Source organism: Podarcis filfolensis (assembly GCF_964270895.1).
Source record: "Podarcis filfolensis genome assembly, chromosome: 4".
Lineage (NCBI taxonomy): Eukaryota > Metazoa > Chordata > Lepidosauria > Squamata > Lacertidae > Podarcis > Podarcis filfolensis.
In genome coordinates, this window is record NC_139607.1 from 20119521 (window position 1) to 20140164 (window position 20644).

General features: G+C 40.3%; 1 protein-coding gene across 3 annotated transcripts in view; it reads left to right on the top strand.

Annotated features, from left to right (window-relative positions):
* The window catches only part of RBM26 (RNA binding motif protein 26), a 45159-nt gene that overhangs the window by 9375 nt on the left and 15140 nt on the right, over positions 1-20644 (top strand). For 2 of the 3 annotated variants that reach the window (XM_083610562.1, XM_083610561.1), the window contains exons 2-15: positions 2961-3079; positions 4308-4444; positions 5136-5224; positions 6679-6896; positions 7929-8189; positions 8468-8707; positions 9548-9685; positions 10329-10469; positions 12109-12217; positions 13421-13580; positions 14798-14962; positions 15980-16111; positions 17463-17534; positions 20209-20337. In XM_083610562.1, coding sequence (XP_083466688.1) covers positions 2961-3079; positions 4308-4444; positions 5136-5224; positions 6679-6896; positions 7929-8189; positions 8468-8707; positions 9548-9685; positions 10329-10469; positions 12109-12217; positions 13421-13580; positions 14798-14962; positions 15980-16111; positions 17463-17534; positions 20209-20337 — 2110 coding nt within the window. The remainder of the gene's footprint in view (positions 1-2960; positions 3080-4307; positions 4445-5135; positions 5225-6678; positions 6897-7928; positions 8190-8467; positions 8708-9547; positions 9686-10328; positions 10470-12108; positions 12218-13420; positions 13581-14797; positions 14963-15979; positions 16112-17462; positions 17535-20208; positions 20338-20644) is intronic. The other variant, XM_083610563.1, reaches the window with a different exon arrangement.

Here is a 20644-nt window from a genome sequence, read left to right on the forward strand (position 1 = left end):
GTCCCTTCCAGCTCTACAATTCTATTATTCTATGAAACATTAATTCAGTGGCCATATACTGTGCAGAATATATATTAGATGTATGAATTCCCGAAATGCTTAGAAATTTTAATGTAATACTGGTAGGGGACCTTTCACTGATAACTTTGAAATTTTAAGACAGAGGTTTTCAACCTTTTTGAGTCCCCAGCTCCCTTGACCAACTCCATTTTTCTGCTGCACCCCTGTGGGGCTCAGGAGCCCAGTTATGTCACCCCTTTCTCGCAGAACTGGCAGCCTCTTACCCTTTTTTGAACACCCTCCATTGTGGAATGTTTCCTCAACCTCCTCTTACCTGTCCTTGGGAGTCCTGGCAGTTACTACTGCCACCCCTGGTCTCTGAGCCCCCCCCCCGCCCCAAAGAGAGGTGCCTCCTCACACTGCCTCACAGGGGCCTGGGAAGAGGATGCCCCCAGCCTTGGTGGCCCAACGGAGGCTGGCCAGAGGTGAACATGAGGCCAGCACCTTACTCACCTTGGGAGGCAGCAATAGCAGCAGCGGGTGCTGCTGGGTCTGTGTGGTGGAAAGGCTCCCTTTCAGAACCAGACACTCAACTCCTAGCAGGCCTTGCACACAGCAAGCACAAGAAAGGCAGAACACTGCCTGCCTGCCAGGCCCCCCACTTGTCTGTCCATTCCCAACAGCAAGGACCTGGCAGACTGGCTGGCTGAGCTCCCTCGCCCGCTTGCTTCCTCAGCTCCTGGCAACCAGCACTCCCTGAACAGTCCCTGAGACACCATTTGCCTGGGGAGCTTGTAGCCAGGACTGCTGCAACAAACAGCTGTGCAAGCCCTTGGGAGACAGACACATGAGAGGGCATCAGAGGAGGGAAGGGAGGAAAGGGGGACTGAGGCCAGTGTTGCCTGTGGCACATCTGACCTTCTTTCAAGGCACCCTAGGGTGCCACGGCACACTGGTTGAAAACCACTGCTTTAAGGCATCCTATACCATATTTCACAAGCCTCAGTTACTTGGTAATCAATCACTGTATTGTTATTATTTTTAAGTGCCTCAAAATGGTGGGTTGTAGCCAGCTAAGTTCTATTGGTGGACCCATTGAAATTTAATGTACTTATTAATTTCAGTGGTTCTATTCTCAGTACAACAACAACAACAACAACAACAAATTATATTATTTGTATGCCACCCATCTGATTGGGTTGTCCCACCACTCTGGGTGGCAAGATACACCTTGTATCTTGTTTTTAAGAATGGGAAGTGCTTATGTTTAATATTATGTTTGGTGTTTTTTCTAATCTCTGTGCAAGTGACCGACTGTTTTGTCTTGAAGAACATGATGGATAAAGAATATTTAAAATAGTGTAAAGTTAATTTTTAATTTAAAAGAACATCCAGTCTTGCAAAGACTGTTGATGCTTTCAGGTGTTCCCAGTTTCCTTGAACCATCTCTTTAAGGCTACTTTGATCATGACGGTCAGAGAACATTACTTGTTTAGATGGAATATCACACTCCTCCACAGAGAGACTGAAATTAGTCTCCTTTAGATAGATGCACAATGATGAAACAAGTTAGTAAAGTTTCAGCTGAACCCTATGCCAGTCCTGTATCACACCTACATCTTAAGGATACTCTAGTTGGATAAGTAAATTTGAAGATGACGTGTATGAGCATATTGAAAAGCCTAGATCTCCCTTTATCTGGAACTCTAAAGCAATTTGGTGGTAAATGTGTGGAATGTTATTGACCCTGCCCTGATAGCATTTGTAGTGGTGTTAAAGGAAGTGAATGTATTGGGATCATGTTGACTTCTTGGACTTTTGTGCAGCTTTTATGGTTTCTCAGTTACTACAGTAGTGGCAGAATTGACATCAAAAGTTGTAAAAGTTAAAACCTTGATTTTTCCATAATTTAATCCTCACAGAAACAACCTATGGCAATTTATACTTCACCATAGTGCTTTTTTAAATAGAACTGTATTATAACAAGCTAAATACATACAGGTATCAATATATAACAGTATTCCACAACCTTTCATCATTGAGGACTATTTGCAACATTGAATTGTGGAAGAATCCAAAAGTTTTATGAATGCTTTTTCAGTGCTGTTGGGGTGCATTTAACCCCACTTGTCAATAGATGGTTAAGAAATAAGTGACAATGTGATTGTCCTTGAGACAACTTTTGGTTAGCCATGAAATGCTTTTATGTTTAGTATTAGCCAGTTCTCTTTTTCTCTGTGTCATACCTCATCAGCTAATTACATATAGTCTGCAGAACAGTAACTAATGGCCAGAAGCCCAGTAATTATCATTGATAAAATGAACATCACAATGGTAAAACTATTCCAATGAAACTTCACACACCTTTTTTTAAATAAGTAAGAACAGCAGAGGCCACAATTCCTTTACTAACTAGCAAAATGTTACAGGCGGTGACCATATTGCATGGGGTTTCTGTTCTTGCCCCCATGTACATGTCGGCAGAGCATATATTAGCCAGTCCTGTTCTGCTCCGCCCCCATTCCACACCCGAAAGCTCCCAAGTGTTGGCAATTACACATCAGTTGAACGCTCCTAAAATGGTCATGCCTGTATTTTAATGATTGGGGCAAAGGGGATTTAATACTTTGCAGAAAGCCTGGCTGAAGGGTACACAATGCCCAGCATTTTGGGTCAACCTTTTTGACCCTGTCACTGAAGGCTGGGTAACCTTTGTTAAGGGATGGGAAGAGCCATGAGCACAACTGTGGTCCAAAATGCAGTGAAGCAAAACAAATTGATGAATCTCATAGACTGGCTTTTTCAGTAGATGTTGACACTTGGTTCATTTTATATAACACACATCAATGCAAAATTAAAGTGTAAAGATGCAAAACATCCTGGGCATACTGCACCAGCTCGAGTTAACTTTTTAGGGTATCTTCATTACTGACAGCAGCCTTGTTTTGCTCCTTTTACAGATGTGATGCAGACCCATCAGCTCTAGCTAAGTATGTTCTTGCTTTGGTAAAGAAGGATAAAAGTGAGAAAGAACTGAGGGCATTATGTGTTGATCAGTTGGATGTGTTTCTTCAAAAGGGTAAGCTCTTGTAAATATATCACTGACTTGTTCTGAATTCTGACTCCATCTTGAATTAATTGTATATGATTATTATTGCATCCTGGGCTGAATGACTCTGCATTAAATAGAACAAAAAAGTATGCAGCCCAACAGATTTCTTGATTCAAAGAAATAAAATAGTGTATAACATGTAAGAGACATTACAGATACTCAAATCCTGTTGTAGAAAATAAACGCATCATATGTTTCACTCTTAGAAGCTCTGAATCCTTTTTAGTGGTTATTGGATCATCATCTAGAATTAAGTATTAGAAATGCTAAGAATTAAATAGTAGATGCCTTAGATATATAAAAAATATAGTCGTACCTTGGAAGTTGAACGGAATCCGTTCCAGAAGTGTGTTTGACTTCCAAAATGTTCGGAAATCAAGCTGTGGCTTCTGATAGGCTGCAGGAAGCTCCTGCGGAACCCGCGTCGGGCGTTCGGGTTCCAAAGAACATTCGCAAAGTGGAACACTTGACTTCTGGGTTTGCGGCGTTTGGGAGCCAAAACGTTCTGCTTGTAAGATGTTTGACTTCCGAGGTATGACTGTAAATATAATAAACCAAATGCTTTCAATTACAGAGCACTCCCCAGGCATTTTTAGAAACCCAAACATTTTGTGATTTTTAAATGAATAGTGCAATCTGTGAGTTTGTATCTGTCACACCAAAAATTGGATGTAGTCAACCCATAATTGTGTTTTAGTCTACCATCTTGATTCAAAATGGCTCCTGGCATCCAAGCATTGATGAAGACTACCACCCCCACCTTGGGCATTCTTCTACCAAGTTTGGTGATGGTATATCAAGAGGCAACCTACAGAGAATAGACGAACAAAACTTTCCAAAGTGCATAGTAGATATACTTCTCTTCTCTCTCCTCGGTGCTCTGCTTGCCAGAACTGCTCTTTCCCCATGTGCTGTCTATAAAGAGTGTGCCAACACTTGAGGAGGCAGATGAATGCCTGATGCTGCTTTTCTCAAGATTGAAAGCTCCAGGGATGGGTTTTGGGGATAGCACTGTGCCAGTGATGGGAAAGGGTTGGTGAAAAGGTTACTGTTGGTCTTCTCTACTGCCTACAGTTGTCATGTACCCCAAGCAAAGAGGAGAGTGACGATTTACTCAACCGATGTAAAATTGAATTCCGAGTAATACTAGCCATAGAAATTGTTTGTCAAGTGTTACCTTTGGATCTTGTTTTAGAGACCCAGATATTCGTAGAAAAACTTTTTGATGCTGTGAATACAAAGAGCTATCTACCTCCACCGGAGCAGCCGACATCGGGAAGCCTGAAATCAGACTTTTTTCAGCATCAGGAAAAAGAAACTAAGAAGGAAGAGGTAGGGATCAGTCATGCATCCTCTTCTTAATGCGTATCTTGCAATTTGCGTCTGTATGTTTAATCTGTTTTCAGTTACAATGCATTTAAATGCCAATTTCTTAAAGTTCAATACTTTTGATAGGTGATCGTTGAGGACAAACTTCACTTGGTGACTCTTAACTACATGATAAAGTGAACCTTAGAGAATGAAGCTATGGGCGTTACTATTGGATCGAGGGTGTGAGACTAGTATTTACAGGTGCAATATTTGTTTGGAGAACCCTGAGCAAGAGTGGATTATCACATATATATCTAAAAACCCTTATTTATTGTATTACTCATTATTATTATGTTTATTAAATTTCTACACCTCCCTTCATCCAAAGTTCACAGAGCGATTTGCAATATAAAAACACAAAAGGACATACCATGGTAACAAACAAAAGCAACACCTCCCAGTTTAAAAGGTCATTGATTGTTTAATTAACCCAAGGCATGGGAGAAGTGGAATTTTTTGCCTGATGCGTCTTCTAAACTTCAAATTTTCATGTCAAGGCATCTTCTTTGTTACAGAGATGTGCAGTTCTGAGGGCTGAGGTTGGCATAGAATTCTTGAGAAGGATTTTGAAATGGTTCTATTTTGTTTGGTTGCTGGATGTTTCTCTGGGTGCTGTACTCTTGTCTGATTTTCATTTTCCTTCTTTATCAAGGTCATTAAAGAGGAAGAGCGAGAGAAAAAGTTTTCTAGAAGGCTAAACCATAGTCCCCCTCAGTCAAGTTCACGCTATCGAGAAACCAGGTGATCATGTATTCTGCCCCTTGTAGTAAAAACCAGGAGAGGTTATTTAATAAAGTTTTCATGTTGTTTTTTACTGGCTTTGCTTTCCTTTTTCATGTATAAATGTTTTGAGGTGGATTTAGTTACATTGTTTGGTGTTACAACCGTTTGAAGCAAATTATATGGTAAGGATACAAAGGTATAAATGAGCAAGTCTCCATGTGTAATACATACAGAGCACAATCCAAATTTTGTAGTTTTTAAATGAAGTTTTTATAGATACATAAGGGAGTGTGCTTTCAAACATAGCTATCTCCTGCCACCTGACAGTTTTGAAGTTAAAGAGCACCTTAGTGAATTTTGTATTAGAAAATTGTCAACCTCTGAATTTTCCTACAACAACTCTGAATCATCAGTGTTTTTTACACCCACTTAAATAGATGGTGATTGTCTTGAGTCAATATACATTTTGTATGATATATTGGGGGAAATGCACAACACTTGCATCTGCAGGAAAGCACCCAACTATGCACAGATTATTGTATTTGAATTAGCATTTGCCTTTGGTATGCATCCATTTTTCATGGAAGTAAATCCTGCCATGGCTACCGCTTAGAATGTCTGAGCTCATGAAGGTCATGGAGCTCCTAGCTTTCCTAACTCAGTTTCTAGCATTGGCACTGTGCTATTGGTATTCCAGTTTGCTTCTAATATACAGTAACAGAGCTTCATGTCCTTGAGCTCAGAAACTCAAATGGCATAGCATGTTCCTATATCCATGGGGAGTTCATGCTGAGGGCGGAATAGGAGTGTAGGTTAAGGCTGGGCGATACCGCCTTTCAACATCACAATGTATCACCAGCCAAACATTACAATATAGTAATGCATCGTAATGATGAAAAATGGAGGGGGGGGGGGAAAGCTACATCGACCCCTGGCGCCTCATGGGGCCGGGGCCGATGCAGCTCGTTTTCCCCTCAGTGTTTTGAGTGCTGGCAGCAGAGGGACTCCAGAGCGGTGGTGGTTTCACTCATGATATACCGCTCAGAAAGATGCCATTGTGCTCTGGCTCTCAGACCAGTCCTGGGCGATGTATCGATACCTGAACAAGCCCCCAAACCAGGGCTTTTTTTCAGCTGGAACTCACCAGGACTTAGTTCCACCACCTCTTTGGTGGGTGCCATTGTCATTATAAACCAACAAGGAAGGTGTTCCTGGTGAGTTCCAGCACCTCTCTTTCTAGAAAAATAGCACTGCCCCAAACTATATAGCTTTTAAAATGGCCTGTGGTAGGTGATAACTGATGCTGGTTCAAAGTTTGTTTTTGCCCAGAATTGGCACTTAAAATAGTGTTTGCATTCATTTTAAAAATATTTCCACTGATTCTGATACAAATGGTTACACTCTTATATTTGGTATGAATTTTTTGTTTAGAGCCTAGAATTTATTTCTATGTAACAATCCAAAATATTTAGAAGCAGGGATGAAAGAAAGAAAGAGGAGCGTTCTCGCAAGAGAGACTACGATCGGAATCCCCCGCGAAGAGAGTCCTATAGAGACCGCTACAACAGAAGAAGGGGGCGGAGCCGGAGCTACAGCAGGAGTCGCAGTAGAAGCTGGAGCAAGGAGAGGTTGCGGGATCGAGACCGCGACAGGAGCAGGAGTCGAAGTAGAAGTAGAACAAGGAGCAGAGGTGAGCGATGCTCTGCACATGCTGACTTGCAGCATTGCAATTCTTTTTGTAAACTGCTTTAAAGTTTTTTTTTTTTTTTACAATATATAAACTTAAATAAAGGAATGAATGAGTGTAGGACTGTCTCCAAACTACAAATTGGTACTCTGTAGAAGATGAACATTTTCAGGTTTGGATGGATAAGACTTGCTTACCAGAGACTTTTCAATATATGTGGTTAGATATCATTTGATACATTCAGATGATCATTAATGTTCTGTCCAATGCCGGACATTGCAAAAGTCTGAGGATACCGCTGAGAGGAGAGGAGTCATATGTGCTGCCTTGGGATCCTCAAAGGAGAGGCAGGATATAAAGTAGGAATAAATATATATGATTACGTTTATGCTCTAGAAAAGTTATGAAGATTTCTTTTGAAAGTACCAGGACAATAATATACAAATATGCCACACAAGTGTGTTCTAAGACACACACGTTTTAAGTACAGTGCCATCCTGTGGATATATACTTAGAAGTAAAACCATGGTGTTTGATGGTGTGTGTTCTCATGCATTGGATGAGCAGACATGTGCTTGTTGCTTTCCTTCGCATGTTTTTTCCACACTCTGTACACTAGAGGTGCAAAGGAGCGATTGAACTGAGAAAAACTGTATATATTTGAATGGTCTTTCTTCTGGTTCACTTGCCTGTTTCTTCCTGTGGTGAGATTATTGGGGAAGAAGAGCACACACGTGGGGCCTCCTCCAGATCTCTCTCTGGGTGAAATCTGATGAAATGACATCACAACAAGTTATTAGGTTTGATACCTCATTTGTCCCACAGTAAAGGGCTTTATTTATGTGTTTCAGGATTTAAGACACTTAGCCAATTGTATTTTGTAAATGTGATTTGAGGTTGCCATTGGCTGTCCTGCATGCTTTCAGATCGATAAACCAGCTGGGATTGGGATTTTTTTGAGTTTTAAAAATGTTCATCAGTTTGCATAATACTTGTCTTACTGACATAATGTGGATGCCTTGTTCTTCTTTGCAGAAAGGGATATAGGGAAACCAAAATATGACTTGGACAGAACAGAGCCGTTAGAAAACAACTATACTCCTGTTTCTTCTGTAACAAACATTTCATCCAGCCATTACCCTGCCCCTACACTAAGTAGCACTATAACGGTTATCGCTCCTGCTCACCATGGAAATAATACTACTGAAAGTTGGTCAGATTTTCATGAAGAACAATTAGACCACAATTCCTATGGGAGACCTCCACTGCCAAAGAAACGTTGCAGAGACTATGATGGTAAGAACAAAAAATGAGTTATCCTATTGCCTTGCCGAGCATTGATGACAATAACCATTATATCTTCCAGACATTTTAAATACCTTCTTCTAAACTATTTCTTATCCTCAGTATTTCGTATTTCATTTTATTGTTTTACAAGTGAAACATAAAAAGTGAAAGTGGGTGGAGCTTTCTTTGTGATTGGAGGTTTATGAACTTAATTCCGAAACTGAATGGAAAGCTATTAATTTGCACTGCTCAGAACATCCTGGTAACATACTGTTTTAACTTTTCAGAAAAGGGTTTCTGTATGAGAGGAGATATGTGTCCATTTGATCATGGAAGTGACCCTGTAGTTGTAGAAGATGTGAACCTTCCAGGCATACTGCCTTTTCCAGCGCAGCCCCCGGTTGTTGAAGGACCACCCCCTCCAGGACTTCCTCCACCGCCTCCTATTCTTACTCCTCCTCCTGTAAACCTTAGGCCTCCTGTTCCACCTCCAGGCCCTTTGCCACCCAGCCTTCCACCTGTTACAGGTAGGATGTACCTTTTAAATTTCAAAATAACTTACTGTACTATGTTGAAATCCATTAAAACACTGTTCAGATACAATGTCTCTAAACCAAATTGGGGGAAATGCCTGTCTTCTTAAAAATGAAGAGGAAGACAAGAAAATATCCTGGGACATGGAGTTCCATAACTGGATTTCCGTCACTGAGAAGTCCCTAGGTTTTGCAGCAGCTTGATACATCATGAAGCATAAGGGCCTCAGCAAAACAAGCACAGAAGGTCTCGCTGCCTGGGAGAGGGAATATATAGAAAGTAGCGTACTTTTAGGTATAACGGTGCAGATCTCGTAAGCTTTAAAGGTCAAAATTGGCACATTTATTAAATTTCCATTCAGACCAACTGTATCTCTAAGGATGAGTGTTTATATTGTCTCTATTACCTGTTGCATTTAAAATTCTGGTGGCCGAAGTTTGAACTAATTGTGGTTCAGGCACCAAGCTGAAATCTGTAACCAACCAAGCACTACTCCTCTTTCCTTTTACTACTCACCTTACACTAATAGGGAACAGCATGCTACTATTTTTACGGTGAACCTACATAGTACGGCAAGTAGCTTCCCTGGTGACTGTACACTTGTTAAACATTGGTTAAAACATCCAGGACCTTTATTTACATACTGAGGATAGCCTTAATTAAACAGCCAGAAGCTAAACAGTGAGTTCTTCTATCCCTATGACTGCCTTTATGCTGCTGTCTACCTCTGAAGATCCATAGTGCTGTCAATGGTCAGGATATTATATTTTGTGCTGTATGCAGTTGCTTTTTTCTTTTCACTTTTGGTATTAAACCATTTCTGGTTTTGACAGGACCACCACCTCCTCTCCCACCTTTGCAACCCTCTGGTATGGATGCTCCCCCAAATTCTGCAACTAGTTCTGTTCCTACGGTTGTAACAACCGGTATTCATCACCAGCCACTGCCTGCTCCACCCTCTCTTTTTACAGGTGCAGTACTAGAATATTTACTCATGATAAAGAAAGTTTTATTATCCTTAGACAGATGCAATGGACAATTGGAGTGTAACAGATTTTATCATCTGGTAGAAACTTGTCATTGTCAAAGAATAAAACTGTAGAATGTAGTTTTACACTCAACAACAGGATCAAAAGCATTGCAAAATTAGTTCCGAGCCCCATGGAACATGAAATGTATTTTTTCCAAGCAGCCAACTTCTTGCAGCAAACTACTTTTGAAACTCATGGGGCTTAAGCAGTTTGTAATTTTAATTTTTTTTTTTTGCAAATTTATGAATGCTTCATAGCCTGAAGCCATCCAAGTGGTGTACAACAGGATAAAAATAAGATAAAATCTACAAAATACGAAATATGTCATGGGGATCAGATGTTCATATTCAAAACAGAATTATTATTTTTTAAATCCACTGAGCTAGTTCAGGCTCCACAGAGGAGCCAAAGCAGCTCTTTGGATCCTGGCGAAGATTGTCCAGAGGAAAGGAAGGTTTTGATCTGTCCACTACAGATAGTTTTAGCTTCTATGGTGAGTGTTGTATAGACTGCCTTGTTTGAATTTGGAGCTATGTAACCCTTTCTGTATTGTAGTGTAACTAGATAACTTTGTCTTTAACAGAAACATACGACACAGATGGCTATAATCCTGAAGCACCAAGTATAACTATCACTTCAAGGCCCATGTATAGACACAGAGTGCATGCCCAAAGACCAAATTTGATAGGACTTACATCAGGTGATATGGACCTTCCACCAAGAGGTAACGTGAAAGATTTATTGATCTATGTTCTCAAGACTCGTCTTAACATTGTGTGTTATGTTTTCTGCCATTTTGAAATCTGCTAGGAGCAAGATGTTTTCCAAGCTCTGCTGCCTAACCAGCTTGTGATGTTAGAATAAAACATATTGATAATACAGGACTTGTTTGACAACGACATGCTCGTTATGGAAGCCCCTGTTCATAGACAGCGAAAATGTTGCTTTTGTAAATTTTTTAGCTGAATGTTGGTTTAATGCTATTGTGATATTTTATTATTGTATGTATGGGTTTTACCTATTTTATTGATGCTTTTGTATTTTTAAGATGTCTTGGGGTCTCCCATGTTGTCCAAAGGCAGATTCTAAAAGCTTGCTTAATATATCATTTGAACATACCTTTTCGCTATGTCCCATCTTTTTTCTGATTTAAGGAAGTATTTATGTAGTTATGAAATGTTAAGAATATCTTCTCTGAAGTAGAGAAAATAACAAATCAAAATTTTGTGTGTGTTTGTTTTTGACTGGTATTCTACTGCGGAGAAGCTAATACCATACTGTTCTGCACATGTACCTAAACCATCCAAAATAATAGATGTGTTTGCATTGATAAAAGTCCCAGTTTACAAGTTCATTATCTGATTTAAAAAATGCACCAAAAAAGAAAATTTTAAATTAAATGGTTGGTGGGGAGGGAGAGAGATATCAGCTAATGCATGATGAGACCTGGGCTTCTGATCATTGCCATAAAACATATTGTGTGTTTTGGAAAACTTGGAATGGTCAGTACTTAGGGCACTAGGAATGGTATAGCTGCTTCAGGATACTATAAAACGGCCATGTTACATATATGATTGGTGCAGATGATATTCTTCCCTCATCTTGCTTTACTATAAATTGGCTTGAAGAGTTGTGGGGAACTAAAGCATTTTGGTTCACTTTGCAATACATCACACAGCGCAGGATGGTGCTCCTTTAATTCTTTCTGCGCATGCCAAAACTCCTCATTTTTCTGGTGGACTGGTTTGGTTCCCTGGCTTGCAGCTTGAATCACCTGAGGCCAGGGCAGTTTGCTCAGAAAGATGTTTAGGGGAACTCTACTTTTGCCAGTTTGGGGGCCAACAAGACTTGCCTAAACTCAGGGTATCAATGGAAGGCATGGTTGGATCTGAAAAAGAAGGGTAAATTTGTGTGGGAGGAAGAGAGACTAGTTTTCAAAGCTACAAGGCTCTCCTGAACTACCCATGTTATATTTGTACTGTGCATCTATGACAGCCCCCCATCTCTTGTCTAGCTTCTTTTTCAAAAATATTGGAAAATATCAAAGGCATCCCTTTCGGGCTCAAGTCATAAGCCATCTGCTAAATATCTAAAAGCTGAAAAGAAATCTTGCTTTCTGGGCAATGTATTCTATAGTTGCCCTGTGGGGTTTCTTGCACTTCCTTTTGAAGCATCTGGTTTTGGTATCTGTTGGAGACCAGTGCTGAACCAAAGGGACCTTGGGTTTGAAGAAGTATAGCACTTAGTATGTTCCAAAAATGCAATAAGTCAGCTGATGGTAATAAGGAGAGAAAATCCTACTATAAAATGCACAGACAAACATCTTTTAAAAATTAATCAGTGTACTCTTCTCTTCCACACAGAAAAACCTCCTAATAAAAGCAGCATGAGGATAGTGGTGGATTCTGAGTCCCGAAAAAGAACTATTGGTGCAGGTGATGGAGTTCCAGCAAAGAAGAATTGGTTTGACAAGTGAGTAGTTGCTAGATGTGTTAACTGCATACTAATGCCTGAACTATGAAATGTGTTTCAAGTTTGCTTTTCCAGTGTTCAAATTTCCAAACCATTCAATATATTCCAATTAAAATTTATGTTTTTTGGTTTGGAGTATCCCCCTCTCCGTGATATGGTTGTTTGTCACAGGTTGTTTTGTGTAATAGTCGACACTTGTCCGTACACCTGTACAATCAGGTGTTTAAATTGTGTTATACAGCCTTTCAGTTGGTTCCCCATCACTATGTGTTTTTAGATTATGGGGGAGAGGACTTTCATCCTTTAAGTCTTGAGCATTTGGTTTCCATGATTAAGTCTGGTTCAACATGGCATGACATTGTAGTAAATTAGTATATGCAAACCCTGGTTGGCCTATGAGGGAGTCACACTGCTCTGAGTGCCAATTATAGAGGCACAAATGAATGGATACCTGCAGCTTGTAGCAGGAAGGACAACATATGTACATATCTGCAAATTAAGGAAATTCAGACATTTTTAACCTTAAAATCTAAAGTGGACAAAGCTTGTGATCTTAAGAGGCTTTCGGTGTTGGATTACTGAAAATTTCAGAGCACCCTCCCACCCAGATCTGCCCAGATCTGGTGAGTTGATGCAAGTGTTTTAAAGGGGACCAGCTCCCAGAATAACTGGTGTCTCTTCTAACTCCCTGCTTATCTTTTAAAGAGACATTTTGTGTATCCACACCGCAAACTCAGACCATCGGGAGGCCTTTGCCTGCAATGAGGGAGGTCTGCAACATCCTGTGGCCCCTTAGCCGTGTGGCCAAGGGAGCATAGGGTTGCTACCTTTGGTAGTTGTTTGGTGTCAATATGTGCACTCCTTCCACTCTCGTGTTTTATTTTTTGCATTTCTAAACAGCCCTTCTTAGGGCAGTTAACAGAATAGTAAGAATTGCGGAACAGCGATTAAAAACGTATGTAAGCATTTGTTCATCTGCAACAACTTCCTTATCTCAGCAGACCAGATGTCTTCTTAGACTCCACATCTGTCTCCCAAAAGCCCAAAGGAACAGGAGCGTCTTCAGTTGAGACCAGAACATTTCCTAAAATGTAGCTTTAGACTTGTTTTTACTGAAATTCCACATCTTACCTGTCTGTCCCATTGCAAATACGTTCATTACTAGTAGCTCAAGACAGTCCCCAACTCATTGTTTTATTGCAGGCAAAACTTTAATAGAACAAGCAGTCCTGCTTTCCAGAAGAAGGTGCAATTTGGAAATGAAAATACTAAACTTGAATTGAGGAAAGTTCCTTCAGAGCTTAACAATATCAGCAAACTAAATGAGCACTTCAGCAAATTTGGAAATTTAGTAAATTTGCAGGTAGGTGGTATCTTTGACTTTTTCATTGCTCCTTGTTAGAGCCTAGATCATCAGGGTGCTTTTTCTAACAGGGTGGCAACCTTTGGCCTTCCAGGTGTTATTAGACTCTTATCAGACCTCACCTGTGTAGTCAGTGGTCAAGGATGATAAAAAACTGTAGCCTAGCAACATCAGGTGGGCTGTAGGTTAGCAACCCATGCTTTATAAGGATGAGCTGAAAATTCTTTGATTTAGTCCACTTTACCGGTAATATAACAGCCAAGTATAAATGGTTATGCTTTCTGCACTCATCCCACTTCCTTAGCCCTGTTGCCTTTGTCTCCTGCTGTAGTTTGTCTCCTTACTTCTGGCCACTACTGCCATCCCTTAGAGCAAAGGTCTTTGTGATTGTGCAGAGACATGAAGCATGATTGGTCTAGGGATGCTGATGTCACAAAATAGCCATGTCTTACATATTCAGATAGCCTTGCAGTGGTTTTCTACACTGCTGTTCCTAAAAGAAAGGAGCTCTGCACACATCAAATCATTATACAGAAAGATGTGCAGAGGCAAGTGTGACCATGTTGTTGTTTTCACCCTCTGGAAAATAATGTTCTGTCATCCCCTCCACCAATATGTAGTAAAAAAGAGGGCCTGAAATTAGAAAGAAAGGCTACTATTTATAAAGTACTAATGCACATTTTGGACAGTGTTTGTACATTTAGAAATGGTGTTCCAAGTGCATTACAGTGAAACCTTGTTTGTCGAACGTAATCCATTCTGGAAGCCCGCTCAGCTTCCAAAATATTCGACAACCAAAGTGCTGCTTCTGATTGGTTGCAGGAGCTTCCTGCACTCAAGTGGAAGCCGCATTGGACATTTGGCTTCTGAAAAACATTTGAAACCCGGAACACTTCCGGGTTTTCAGCTTTCGAAAGCTGAAGTGTTCCAAAACGGAGGCGTTTGGGAACCGAGGTTTGACTGTATTAATAGTTATTCTTCTATCTCCATTCTCTTTTGCTACTTACTCCCCCCTTCCCAATCCAATTCCTGTTGCCTGCTTAGATTATAGCTGTAGGTATCTTTGAGGCAGGACACATTTTGCTTCTGAAAGTCTAGCACGCTGGCGGTTTGGGGTTAGTTTTCCCAGTTTCCCCAAGTGATGTGGCTGAATGGGGACAGCAAGCCTGTGTGTTGTTATTTGTGCTCTTATTCTTGGCTTTCCTTGAAAACCATAGGTTGCTTACCAGGGAGATCCAGAAGGTGCCCTTATCCAGTTTGCTACCCATGAGGAGGCAAAGAAAGCTATATCGAGCACAGAAGCAGTATTAAATAATCGCTTCATCAAAGTCTATTGGCATAGAGAAGGCAGTGCTCCACCAATGTCAACTTCAGTACAGAAGGTAAAGGGGTAGAAGAAACCTGGTTTAAATTTTGTTTTTGTTTTTTTAATCCATGTAAATATACATTAGCTTTCATGCACATACACATTTATGTATGTTTGTGTTTATGCAGAAACACCCTACCCTTGAGGAGGCCTCAGGGGTAATGTTGGAAGGTTAGCAGTGGTAATTCATTTAATATCTGATGTGCTACAAACACAAGATAGCAGCTTGGCTCAGATGTAATTTAGTGGCTGCATTTGCACCTAACTCCAAGCCACGGTTTGTTCAACAACCCCGAGTAATCTCATAGAGGAACAAATGAGCCATGGCTTGCTTGCTTTCCACCTGCTTTTGCATTGTTCCTTTGTAGCCTGGCAAGCACCTGGGGTAGAGTAGCTAACTAAACCATGGTTAAGCAAGGCTGTTCAGGCATAATACCAAACCATAGTTAAAACAAGCCAACAAAAAATCATGGCTTCACATTAGGGCTTGTTGTTAGAAGACAAACCATGATTAGCCTACAGGACTGGGTTCAGTTCAAATGTTCAAACAAGCCACACTATTTAAACAAACAATGGCTTAGCTTTATGTTCCAAAGAGTCCAGTGTTTCAGAAATTAGTCTGCGTGAACCTTAGGTTTGCATGCTTCTCCTTCATGAAAGGAGAATATTTTTCACCTTATGCTTTAGAACTACACTTCCTAGTGACATCTGAATGAAGAATTCTGATTTATTCCAACAGTGGTTAGTAAAAACAAACTGTCAGACTGTTTAGACTTTGAAGTAATTCATTTTTAGACTTAGAATTTACTCTTGTACTGCAGCCTTGTAAACAATTGCACTGAAATATAAATGCTCCTGCAAAAGTATTTGATGCTTAGATTTGGAAATTTCTTCAGCAGATGAATACTTGCAGTTTAGAAAGCAATGGAAGAATGAGAACATCTGCACTTAAACATTTAAAAATGGTATTGGGGTGAAAAGTTCATTCTGAAATGTTCATGTGCTGCTATAAAGATCTGCTCTTCTTTTTAAGGTAATGCAGCCTTTAGCTCAACAGCCCATTTTACCTGTTGTGAAGCAGTCTGTCAAGGAACGATTAGGTCCAGTACCTGCCAGTAACATTGAGCCTGCTGAAGCTCAGAGTGCCAGTTCAGAAGCTGTTCAGGTGGGTATAATATTTGTTTTCCAAAATATTAAGAGATCTGTAAAACTAAACTGAATTTTCTCTTTGATAAAGGGTTCTATTTAGCAGAAATTGGTGGCCTTTATACTGAAACATACTGAAATTTATAGATGGTTTTTTCCCCCTAATACAGACTACTGGTAAAAAATCATGTTTCAATTTGTGGACCAGGTTAGAGGCTCTTTAAAAAACTCCCTTTCACAGCCCTAGACGATAACTGACATAATACTCTTGTGATATACTGTTTTATCAAAGATGAAAGATCTGTCTTTTATGCTGCTGGTTGGGTAATATTAAAAGTCTTGGTACAAAATACATATCATACCAATATTGGAAAATGTCAATTATTTTACAAGCAAAACCTATCCACTTAAGCAAAGTTCTTTATGTGGAAAAATATGGGCAAAGCAATTTTTATTTTCTGTTTTTATGGAACTTTGGAAAACAATGTCATTTTGTCACATGTTTTAGGGAGATTGAGGTAGTGACATGGCACTGCTATTTTTTTGTGATATCTGTGTGCTTCCCGTAACTCCTAATTCCATTATAAGATTATCTTAACGGTGTGCCCTCTAAAGAAAATGCAGAGAGCACACTGTTGAGTTGATGAATTGTATTCATGTTTGTTAAATCGGTTTGCAATCTGTCTTCATGCAGTTCTTGGTATATTATCCCAACGAGAATTACTGCACAGCTTCAGCCTGGGTGTGGAAACCATATGACCCTTAGTTGGAGGAAAGGGGGTTGGTTCATCAATGCCCTGATGCGTTTTTCTTCATCCTAGCCTCTCCACAGCCCCTTTTGCAAGCTTTGGTGCTGCATCTCATTGGCCTGCTCTTCCCAAGCATTTTGTAGCATGGCTTCCAAACTGCTGACATCTCTCTGCCAACCCTCAAGGTCCTACAGGGTCTTGTGATAATGCAGGAGGGTGTGTTGCCATGGTGCTCTGACAACTTTTCACTACCTTGACCTCCTTGTTGCTGGGATAGGCACCTGCCATGCCAGCAATGGAGCTCCTGAATCCTACCACATCCAGCAAAAGGTGGGGGGACATATTCTTACCTGTTGGCCATGACTGCTAAAGTGGTGCTCCTTACTCTCATATGCTGCAATCACCTTTTCTTTCAACCTCCTGGAGGCTGTACTAGATCCATCTCTCCGAACTACTTACCAATCAAGCCCAGCCTTTCTAACTGAACATAAAAGAATATTTAAAAATGTATAAGCTTAAGAGAAATAATGGCTTTGCTTATAGCTTCAGTTAAAGTGAGAAATGCTGTGTTTAGTTTAAAAATACATGATCACAAACTATTTTTTAAATTGTTTTTCCTAGAATGTAACAAAACTGTCTGTGAAGGAAAGGCTGGGCTTTGTACCTAAACCACCTATTCCAACCACTGAAAAGGTAAGGAAATAATCGTGCCCTTGAACTGTCACATAGCAATAATATCACATGCACACTTAGCATAGGTGCTTCTAATGTCCATTAAACATGTGAATGCAAAATGATTGCATGCTTCTTCCTCTCCTCCTCCTCCTCCTTCTCCTTCTTCCACTGAATAGAACTCTGCAGTGAATTTAACACAACTAAACCTTGCTGACAAAGTTAAGATGAAATAAAGTTTTCAGTATATATAGCCGTCTTCATGAAACCTAAATGGTTGCGGTTTGGGCAGGAGCTTGCATGACAGGGTTGTTATTTGTAATACTAAATTGAGATTGGGCCTGTGAATGAAGAGTGGACAGAATTATGGTACGTTGGAAATGGCCTCTGAGATCTGGTGACAGGCATCCCTTACCGTGATTCTACTTCTTTTGAGGTCTAGGATATTCAGTAAGAGTTGAAACTGCATGGGTGAGCTGCCTTCTTCCTGAAAACTCTGAATGTTCCTAGTGAGTGAGGGGTAGCTTCTGCTGAGTTCTGCTTTTTGCTTTCGGTGTTGCTTTTGCTGTTGTCTTACTGCTTGCCCAGTCTGCTTGGGTGCGTGACCTGCATCTCGCAGGATTGAGATGCTGCTCCCTTCTAGAGCTCTTCTGTTCTGCTTGGTGAAAACTGCATGATAGAAAGGGGAAAGAGAGGTTGTCTGGAATGGGTGCAGCATCTTCATCTACTGCTGCCCTTGGATTGTGGACTTAGCTTCTTGCCTTTGCTGAACCAATATACGTGAAATGTGCTTCAGGATCATTTGACTTGGATAAAATTGCTCACGCTTAGTGCTATAAGCTTTCTGAAAGCTAGTTGGAAGCCCTGTTTATGTCTTACTTGTATGTTGGACATAAAAGCACGTAGAGCAAGGAGCAGGGATATGCTTTTAGGCCTGCCCACAGCATTGTGTGTTTTTCCTTCTCCCCACAAATGTAGCGCTGTGTGTGGTTGTGTTAACGGACAGCCCAGTGTGCAGACTCTTGCTCACGAGTAGTGGCTCCACATGAACAGGGCACTTCCATGATCAGGTGTCCTGATTGAGTGCATCAGGAACTCAACATGTTGGACTTTTTGTTCATACAACATTTGATGGTTTTTGAGGAGTGGGGAAAGACTCAGTTCATGCTAAGAACACAGCCCAGCTGCTTGTTCTAAATACTTATTATGCCCTACTTGCAAGTAATGTGTGAATAGGGTCAGTGTTGCAGAAAAGGGGGTGGGAGAATAACCTTAAATTAAGGTCATGCATGTTTGTGAATGCTTAAAATAGATTTGACACCCTAGAATTCATTTCTAGTGCCTGTTAAAGGAATATTTTGAAAATAGTTTCCTTCTATAGGTGTTATCTACTTCTACTTTGACATAGCTTCAATATACATATTAACAAACTGCTTGACTTGGTAGCATTGCTTCTGTATTTGATGACGCGCAATACAAAATAAGACTGGTTCTGATTTTTTTATTTGTGAATCCTTTCGTTTGTGACACAGTGTGAGGCAAGAGAGTTAACACCTTTCCCCCCCTTATTGTTTTTTCCCCCTGCGTGTGGGTTGGGTGATGAATAAGATCTGTGCTAAGCTTATAGAGCATATTTCTGAGACTTGTTTCTTAGACCGTAATATTCAGTACTGCATAGCAAAACTCTCTTGAAGCCGAGAAATGTTTAAAAGCAATTTTGTATGGCAGGGTGGCAATCTGCCGTTCAAAGGGGAAAGTCAGCAATCCCACTGGACATCCTCAGACATTAAGCAACAACCATTTGGGGGTGAGCGGGTAGGGATCAGCGGAGAATCTGCTTCCAGGTTTTACTGTGCTAGGAACTTCTGAGAAGAACATTAATCTCTGTATAGTTTGTGTTTTTCAATGAAAGACTTTTTAGCGATATAGAAATTCTTAGGTTTGCTAAGCAGATATCTCCCTTGGCTATAGAGCTACTATATCCTAGGGTTCTGTAGTCAGCAGAGTACTTATGTGTCTTGCTTGTATACTTGGGTGTAAGCGATCAACTTGTTCCACAGTGGGAATGAATCTCTCCCCAAGTCAATTTTACTGAGTTGTTGTGTTTCATCCCCCAATACTGCATAATGCTTGGCTTGCATGCAGCTTGGCTTGCTTGTTTATTTGAGCTATATGTTTTTTAACCAACCATATTCCATGTTGGATATATTGCTTCTTTCTAGGATGCTAGGGACATACAAATATCTCGGGCAATTGCTGGCAGCTGGGAATTGATCTTATTAGCTATATTCCGGCTGTGGAATTCTATGACTTTGTAACTACATCACTTGCCAGCACTTAAAATATTCACCCCAAAATAAGTGAAGAAATGAGAACTCCCATCTCTTCATTAACTGTTTATATTGCATCGTCTGATTCATATAGAAACTGCGAGGCACAACTTTCGTGCTGAAACAGAGGCACATGTTGATAAAGCTCAAATAGATTGTTTTCTACAACATATGGAAAACAATTCTGACCTTAGAGGCAGTCCTAGCCTGTCTTTAAATTGACATGAGTCTGTTTACTCCATTTTTTATGTTCATGCCATCTTTGCAATCACAGCAATAAGCATCTGTCTTGGAGTAATATACTTTGAATCCTATATTTACGAATTCTTTATTTACTAGCAAAATAAAATGGTTTCCTTCTGTAGGTGTTGTCTACTTCTACTGGCTTGACAAAAACAGTGTATAACCCAGCTGCTTTGAAAGCAGCGCAGAAAATGTTGCCTGTTGTTAACAGTTCCATGCTAGATTCTAGTGAAGCACAGAAGAAAAAACAGGTAAATTGAACTCTGCTTATTTATAAAACAGCAATAATTTATTTAGAAATTTGCAACATCTAGAACATAGTTTGCCATGATTGCTTATTCCTGAAGAAGCTGGATACTGTGCCTTTGCCAGAATCTCTGTCAAGTTCTGAAAATTATTTCAAAAGTTGCAGTTTGAGATGTTTTGTTGGTGCACCTTCTCAGTAAAGGCTAAACCTGAATCTGCTTTCATGGACACATTTTAGGAAGAGGGGTAATTTTCTCCTTGCTACCTAAGGCAGTGGGTTGTTAGATGCTATTTGATTATCTTACTTGGCTT